The 8587-nt window shown below is 36.8% G+C and overlaps 1 protein-coding gene across 4 annotated transcripts in view; it reads left to right on the plus strand.

Annotated features, from left to right (window-relative positions):
• The window catches only part of CDH9 (cadherin 9), a 90478-nt gene extending 82833 nt beyond the window's left edge, over nucleotides 1–7645 (plus strand). For all 4 annotated transcript variants that reach the window (XM_021388460.1, XM_021388461.1, XM_021388462.1 and 1 more), the window contains 3 exons: nucleotides 3407–3524; nucleotides 3622–3873; nucleotides 6695–7645. In XM_021388460.1, coding sequence (XP_021244135.1) covers nucleotides 3407–3524; nucleotides 3622–3873; nucleotides 6695–7182 — 858 coding nt within the window. In that variant the 3' untranslated portion in view covers nucleotides 7183–7645. The remainder of the gene's footprint in view (nucleotides 1–3406; nucleotides 3525–3621; nucleotides 3874–6694) is intronic.

The raw sequence follows: 8587 nt of genomic DNA on the forward strand, positions 1-8587 counted from the left end.
AATAGCCAGAAGGAAAAACTACAGTCACAGTTTTGAATGTTGAGTGACTCATGGCCTTTGAAAAATTGTATTCTGGAGAAAAGAATTAAAAAAAAAAAATGGAAGCAGTATTTTAACCAAACCATTGTCATATTTTAAAAATCAGTTCCAGTGGGAAATGGGCCCAAATATTTTAAACAGGTTCTCTGGCCTCATCATGAAAATAATCCTCCAATAAATTCTTCCAGTAAGAATATTTAATCATTCACAACTCATCTTACATTGTCAAGATACTAGAATAACTTTGTCCTGAGTATAAAAGAGAAATTATTTATCAGTGTCTAAGTTTGTATTTTTAGTATCCTCAAAGGCAAATGATCCCTAAAAACTAGAATTTACCCACAAAGATGCACTATAGAGTCTGTTTCTTTAAGTATAGCAAAGTGCACACACACATGGACATCAAAATAGTGGCAATAAAGCTGTACTTCCAAATTAGGCCCATTCTCTTGGAAACAATGGAAGAAAAAACAAAATGAGAATGCTTCTTTTCTCCTCTAAGCCTGATAAGTTTGACTCGTTTTAATAAAAGGGAATTCCCTGAAGTAAGGGCTCACTCTTTTTTGAATAACTGATTCAATGCACAATAAAAATAAGCTCATATTTTTCATTTCTGCAGAGATTTTCACTAACACCAGTCTCTTTTATTTACAATTGTATTGCAAGCAAACAAAAACTTTAATTAGATAACATTTCTTATTTTCTTTCACCTTCTTCATTTGAAGAAAATCACCTGCATTCATCCTTTTTCACTGTTCTTCTGTTCTCACATCTTTCCTGATGTAAAAACAGCTGGTCCTCAATTTATGCAGCCAATAGTTTGAGCAGATTAAAAAAATTTTGCTGCTGTTGTTATTGTTTTCTCCTTCAGCCTTACCCTCAACAATAAGTTTTCAATGTAATTAGGTTTCTCTATGTCTGGCATAATTGTCCTCCTCCATGTCATTTGCACATGAAGGGAATAAAATCCAGATCCTACAAACATCCCACTGATTACATCTTAAAAAAAACCAAGATACTCAACTGCAATTTCTGGTAGCTATTATATCAGGATTTTTTTATCCTTGAGTTTTTCATCAAATAATTGCATGAATATGACCACATATTTTAATTCTCACTCATCTCTGGCACTTTTACTTTTTTTCTGTTTTTTCAAACTTGCAAAAATTTCAGGAAAAAAAAATAATTTCATTTTGGTATTCTACGTCTATCAAAACTGTGGTTTTTTTTATAACAATATTCGACTTTCATTTAAAGCAAAGCAATATCTTGGTTTTATTCTCTATATGGCCCCCCTCAGAAGCATACTGTGGCAGAGAGTATTGGAACGGGCTATACATTGGAAACAGGCAACAGAATCAGAGATGCAGGCAGGATACTTTGTCATAAACAGATTTGGCTAATCTTGAGAAATTGATTTAAAAAAAACAAACAAACCACAGAAAAAAACCTTAAGTGAAGTGCAATGATCATCAAATGCTTTAAAAGTGAAGACGCCTTAGTATGTAGTCATTGTTTTAATCATGTTTATACAAACTGCATAATCCTACCTTCAGCATACCCTTTTCCTCTTGTACAGAGCTGATATTTGCGCATTCCCTTTCAAGTCCCTTTCTGATGAGAGGGTACATAGGAACATAGAAATAAAATAATAATAATTAAAAAATCTCTTTTAATTGCTTTAGAAGGAGCTCCTAGGTAGAGAATTAGCCAAACTCAGGCCTTCTCTATTGTTTTTACTGTTGTTATTTGTTCTGTTTTTTTGTTACATAACAGTTGAATATTATTACATGTAATTAAAGTATCCTAAGGTTTTCTAGAAAAATGGGCAAATACTCATTGTGTAGAACAGTATCAGCAGCAGCAGGTTTCTGGTTTCTGAATATTACAGTAGGAAACACACATTAATATTTTTAGTGGCCCTGTAATTATGTTTGTCCAGTAGTGTTTCACCCTGAGAAATGCAAATACTGACCCAAATTTCATTACACTCTTGAATCTCACTCAAGGTGATGTTTGTAGCAGTCTGCAAGAAAAAAAGCTATCCCTTACTTGATTGCCACAAAGCTTAAAAATCATATCAGTGTTACTTGTCAATTACTGCATTTCTTGAAGGGCTCATGCTGTACTCTTCCTGGAAATATCAGAAAAACAAGCCATGAAGTAAGACTTTGATAACAAGTGGCTTTGATGTCTGTGGGATTTCAGGACACCCTATGCACTGGAAACACTTGAAAACCTCAAGGCAGGCATTGGCTCCCTCACAGCTTTAAAAGAAACAAGTCGGACTGCTGATCTCCCTCTGCCTCTAAGTTTACGTGCTACAGCAACTCAGCTGTACTGAGTTGCAGCACCCTCAGAAGAAGCTTACTCTCATTCTCACACCAATGAGCTTTGTCATCTTCAGACGACATCTTCTGAACTCAAACGTACTTTTGAAATCCAGGGTGGAGTATAGGCCATTCTCCAGCATGGTACCCACTGGAGAGTGCAAGGGGCACATCACTCCCTTGAATGGCTCATTGCATTACTGCTGCTCACATGTGATACTAACTGCTGCAAGTCATGCTCTGTCCATGGATGTTCCTAGGTAGCTTCTCCCTCCTCAGTTCTGCAGCTGTATTCCTTAGCCTCCAGCAGCAGCTAGATAGAAAAAAAAAAATCAAATTGCTAGTGTGCATGTGCCTATATATAATCATGTGCATATAATTGCACTTATTTTTATGCAACAGGGAAGCCTATGCAACCTGGAAGCACTGTTGAGGCCCTTCTTTTTCAATCTTTTCTGCTCTGACACTATGCTGGGGCTGTTCCCACTGCCCCTAGAAGGCTTGAGTGCCCTTGTTTACAGCTGTAAAGCTTCACAGCCAGAGATTTCAATTTAGGAAGGAGTAAAGTATCTCCCTTTATTACCTCAGGAGAGCTGAGCATCCTGCCAGTGCAGTACTCCAATTTATCACCAGGTGCAGATGAGGTGGACTGGGAATTAGACCCACTTAACAATTGGTTTACGCACTACTCTGTGTCGTTGCTGTATGAGGCCACAGGAGGTTTATGGCTTATTCAGAAGGGCAATTGTTTCTGTACAACTGCAAGACACTGAGTACAAATCAAAGCAGATGGCAGTCTCACAGTGAAGACTTGTCCCTTTTTCATTCTCTGTTATATGTTTAAACAACAAAGCAACAACTTGTTAATTGGAATCTCTCCTGGGCTTATGTAGGGAACATTTGGCTTAGGACATCAGTTTGTGCTTACTTATAGAGATTCATCAGATTTACACTGGACATGAGAAGCAGAGAGTTTATTTAAAACCAACACAATCTATTAAGAAAGAAAAAAGCATGAAATACTGTTTTCTTTATAGCTGATACAGACTGTGAGTGCAGTTGACAAAGATGAACCTCCTCGAGGACACAAATTTTTCTTTGAGTTGGTGCCAGAATTTGCTGTTCATCCAAACTTCTCCATTATAGACAACAAAGGTAACTGATGATCAGAGCCAGTTTCCCCATCACCCCCACCCCAATACCATCCTGTGTTCATCCTGTAACAAACATTTATTCTGCTTTTCCATTCTAGACAACACAGCAGGAATTATGACTAGAAGAAATGGATACAGCCGAAGTAAGACAAGTACCTATCTCCTGCCAATCATAATATTTGACAACGACTACCCTGTTCAGAGCAGCACTGGCACACTGACCATCCAAGTCTGTGCCTGTGACAGCCGAGGGAACATGCAGTCCTGCAACACAGAGGCCCTGCTCCTCCCTGCAGGCCTCAGCACAGGAGCACTGATTGCCATTCTCCTCTGCATCATCATCCTGCTGGGTATGTACCTGTGGGGAGATATATGACTGACAAGGCAAGGGTTGGTTACTTCTAGACCCCTGCTATTCTTCAACCCCTTACTCATATGACACTGCAGAGCATTATTTCATAACTAATGCAATGTTTTATTCTTTTGTAAGGAACCTTTTCTAGGATGGAAGAGGATGTGGGAGGGGAAAAAGGAGCTAATGTAGGCTGTAATTCATCATTACAATCCATAAGAATGAACAAAAAAGAAACAATGAGACTATCAGTGTTATTTAGGTGAAATAAATTTAAAAATCTAGATTCAGTTTTAGATTCTATGCACATCTGAGCAATATTTTACATTATAAACAGATCATCATTTAAATCCAGGACTCTGAAAGTCATCTTCCTGAAGCTGAGTGATATGTTTCTCCATGATTAGAAAAATATCAATTATACCAGCTATTTAATCATGAATGATTTGTAATTTTTATACTCAGGAAATATTTAGCTCAAAAGCATAGAAGAGAAATGTTCAATTGCTTGCAAGTGGTAGTGAGTACAGCTGATTAAATAAAGTTTGAGCACAGAAGTTACATGAGTAGCTGGAGAGCAGCAGCTTTTGAAAAACTAGGGGATATGGGAAGGAACTAGAATAAATGGTAGCTCATAACATGTTTTTAAGAGCTGAGAAATGGTAACTTGTGAGTTTTGCCAGCCAGAGAAGTGCCTCCTTAAAAGAGCCATTGTCTCCACTTTCCAGTCAACCTCTGTGTTAGATCTCATCTGCTTCCCACCCATCTCAGCCAATACAGGTTGCCAAGGGGGGAGTGAGAAGTTTACAGATGTCAGGCTATATAATTTTATCAGTATTTGGATTACTAGCAAGATCAAGTGGATTCAGGCTACCTCCAGTAAATGTTCGGATGAGTACAGAGGCTGTTAGGAGAGCAGAAGTAGATATTTGGGATCTATATCTGGGAAGGGAGAGTGCTTGAGCTCTGACAAGTCAATTACTCCTAATGCTCATGTCTGAGCATCACTGCTTTCCTGTTTTCAGCCTGAACAAAATTTGCTTCCTCAGGACATTGCACAAGTCTAGTCTGAGCAGCAGAACTTGCAGAGTGCAACTCCCAGCAAGCAGTCATGGTTCAAGCTCTGTCACATCTGGCTCTCCAGCTTGCACAGTTCTTAACACCATCTCTATGGGCTCTGCAGCTTCAAAGCCCTCTCTTATGTGATAACACAGAGCTTGAAATATATACCAAAAAACACATACTCTCACTATGAAAACACCACTCTGATGGGTTGCAGTGCGTTAGTACAGAAACATTGAACTAAAAACAAAAATCAAGATCATCTTTGTTCCTTAGGACCGTAGCAACACCACACGAGACAGAACAGTCTCAGGGACCCGTGCTGTGTAAAACAAGTGTGTCCCGATTGAATTCTTGTGGACCCAGGATCAGAGACCCTGCTCTTCTTAACACTACAGACATAGCTGAAGCCAAAGCAGTATAAGGCTGGAATGCAGCTAAACAAAATTCTTAGCTTACAGCTGATGTAGTTCTTATCACTTTATTTAAATACTGTTCACCAAGAAATGTGTTAAGACAGTAGAGTGGTATGACTGTGCCTAGCACAGGAGAAACATTAAGTACCCAGATGTGATACACTTTTTCATAATTATTTTTTAGCAATCTGCCCTCACAGCTGCCCCTACTCTTTTACATGAAGTTACTAAATTTATGAGTAGACTACTCCTTGTCTAGTACTAGAAGAAACTTGAAAAAGGTTGCTCCTGTACATCCACAAAATCACAAACAGAACATCCTTTACCTTCACAGCACTGTACCATGACATGCAGAAGATCTTTGTTCTCCTCTCTGACCTCAGTATATCCATTCTTTTTATTCACCATCACTCAAGTCATTTAGAGTAAAAAACTTTGCTCTGAAGGTTTAACACACTGCTCTAATGCCTTTAAGTGTGGTTTGGCATCCACTGTTATGCCTCCCTGACATGATCTAGTTGGCCTTTCCTATTTACTTCAGATGCTGGAGCAAGGGTCAGATTTTTAAATGCATTTAAGTATTGAATTCCTACTGAAATCAATAGCATTTAACCAGCAGAATGTATTTGCAAAGCTTACATTTAGTTTCTTATCTCCCTCACTAGAGGCTCAGCTTAGTGCCAATTCTTACCTCTCCAAAAGGAAGACATATTCAACTACAATTTCTTTAACTACCAGAATCATGCCTTTGAAGAAACAGTAACAGAGATCAGATTTCAATTCCTGCAGCCAGTGAAGCCAAAAACAGTTTGGTCAATAATATTGATAGCTGAAGATTCTCAGGTTCTTATTTTTAGAAGAACTTGCAGATCCTGCTTTCAGTAGTGAATGAGGCACTTAGGAATATCTAAATCACTAGCTTTCAAGAGAGAGAATTATTTTTGCTTGGGAGAGTCAACTACTTTTGATAAAATTACCCTTAGTGACTGCCGGGAAGGCAATACTTCACAAAAGAAAAATTTAAGTCAAATGCTAGTAGGATTATATGTTTTAAGACATTCTCCACTTTTCAACTTCAGCTTAATAGTAACATGTATATCTACATGGAATATGTAATATGTTAACCATTGCTCCCGTAGGTTTAAAAGAAAGTATATATCTGGTTGTTACACAAGTGCTAATATTTTTCCTTATTAACATCAACTTCAGCTTTTGTACCTATTTCCCTACTAAAAATCCTTTGGCAATCTTAAAACATTTCAAGAACAACAGGAAATGAAAATATTTGCACATTTATTTCATTTATAACTCTCCATTTCTTCGTCTTTTGTTTCTTTTCAGTGTTAGTTGTCTTGTTTGCAGCCCTCAAGAGACAGAGGAAGAAAGAACCCTTGATCATCTCGAAGGATGATGTTCGAGACAATATTGTGACATACAATGATGAAGGGGGTGGGGAAGAAGACACCCAAGCTTTTGACATTGGCACATTGAGAAATCCAGAAGCAAGGGAGGAAAGTAAGATGAGAAGAGATGTCTTACCAGAAACTATATTTCAGATAAGACGGACTGCACCACTTTGGGAAAACATTGATGTTCAAGATTTTATTCATCGAAGGCTAAAGGAAAATGATTCAGACCCAGCTGCCCCTCCTTATGATTCACTAGCAACGTATGCTTATGAAGGAAATGATTCCATAGCAAATTCACTCAGCAGCCTGGAATCGCTCGCCACGGATGGCAACCAAGACTATGATTACCTCAGTGACTGGGGACCTCGATTTAAAAAATTAGCAGATATGTATGGTGGAGAGGAAAGTGACAGAGACTGAGGAAGTAATCTGTGACCTGGTCAGTGTTAGTGGAATTCATGTCTATGTTACTAGATAAAGTGGCCTACTCTCTCTTACTTGGGAATTTTTTTTTTTTACAAAAAATAGACGTTGTCTTAGTAAGGATTTGCTTAATCAATAAATCAACATAAATGATTACAAATGATTTAGATTAAAAAAATCTATATTTCACCCTCTCTGCCTAGAAATCTCTGATGAAAGGTTTTCATTTACAATGAAAACACAATAAAAGGCTTTTTGTGCCTTTAATAATGAGGTGGATTTTTTTTTTTAATTACTTTGCTTTACATTTCCTACTAGCTGGGACATTGTGAACCCACACTGTAACATAATCTCTATAGTATACTTAAATAATAATAATATTACTGCCATATTTATTGAGTTAAAGAATGTCTGTGTGTTGATTCATCATGATATTTTTATATATGTATATTTATATTTTTGTATTTTTATTAAATAAATTAGTATTTATAAAAACACTACTTATGCACGTAATTTGTTAATCACAAAAAACTGTTCAATCTTTCTGAACAATATAAAACTGCATATCGTGCAAAACTTAATTTTCGGATGCATCTTATAATGGATCAGTAGTTGAAATGTGCTGTGCAAGAACAATATGGAGAGTACTTTGTAATGGGAATGTAGCACAGAAAAAAGATAAATGATTTTGAAAATTTGATTATAAATAAATTCCGTCTGCCTTGCAATGTGTTTTTCTATACGGCATAAGATTACAGGTTTTTTTTGTGAAACTCCTCTACACCCACACTTACCTTCTTTTGTGACCAGGTAACAAGAGACTGGATTTAAAAGATACATGCCTGTGGATTTAAGGAACCATGAAGCTTTATTTTGGTAGATGCAAAAGGGGAATTCTATTGTTTTCTAATATTATTTTTTGGTTTTAAGACAATTAGGAAAATTAGACTTGTTTCTAATAGCTCCTTTCTAAATTAAAGCAAGACATTGCAATAGAAATGATGCTCAACTTTGTTGATGTTGAATATTTTATTAAATATTTTGGTGTTCTCTTCTTTCAAAGAACTATCTACATTTGCATACATTTTAAAATGTTAACAACAATGATCTAGTAGATGTCTATGTTTCTAATCTGTTTGCTGCCTCAGCTCTCATGCAATGCACATTTGTCTTTCCAGTACAGGATAGGAGGAATTTACCTGGATCAGCTGTGATCTGACTGAGAGTTGAGTTTTTGTTTAAAAAATGAAGTATGAAAAGAAGCAAAGAAATTAACAATACAGGATGCACACCATATACAGTACTTCAATTTTTAGGGAAAACAAAGTGCATCTGGATGTCCAAAATAATGTTTTTAAGGTTTTCTCTAGATTACTAGATTTCCTAATCTAGATTTCTATAA

The sequence above is a fragment of the Numida meleagris genome, chromosome 2 (assembly GCF_002078875.1).
Source record: "Numida meleagris isolate 19003 breed g44 Domestic line chromosome 2, NumMel1.0, whole genome shotgun sequence".
NCBI classification, from domain to species: Eukaryota; Metazoa; Chordata; class Aves; order Galliformes; family Numididae; genus Numida; species Numida meleagris.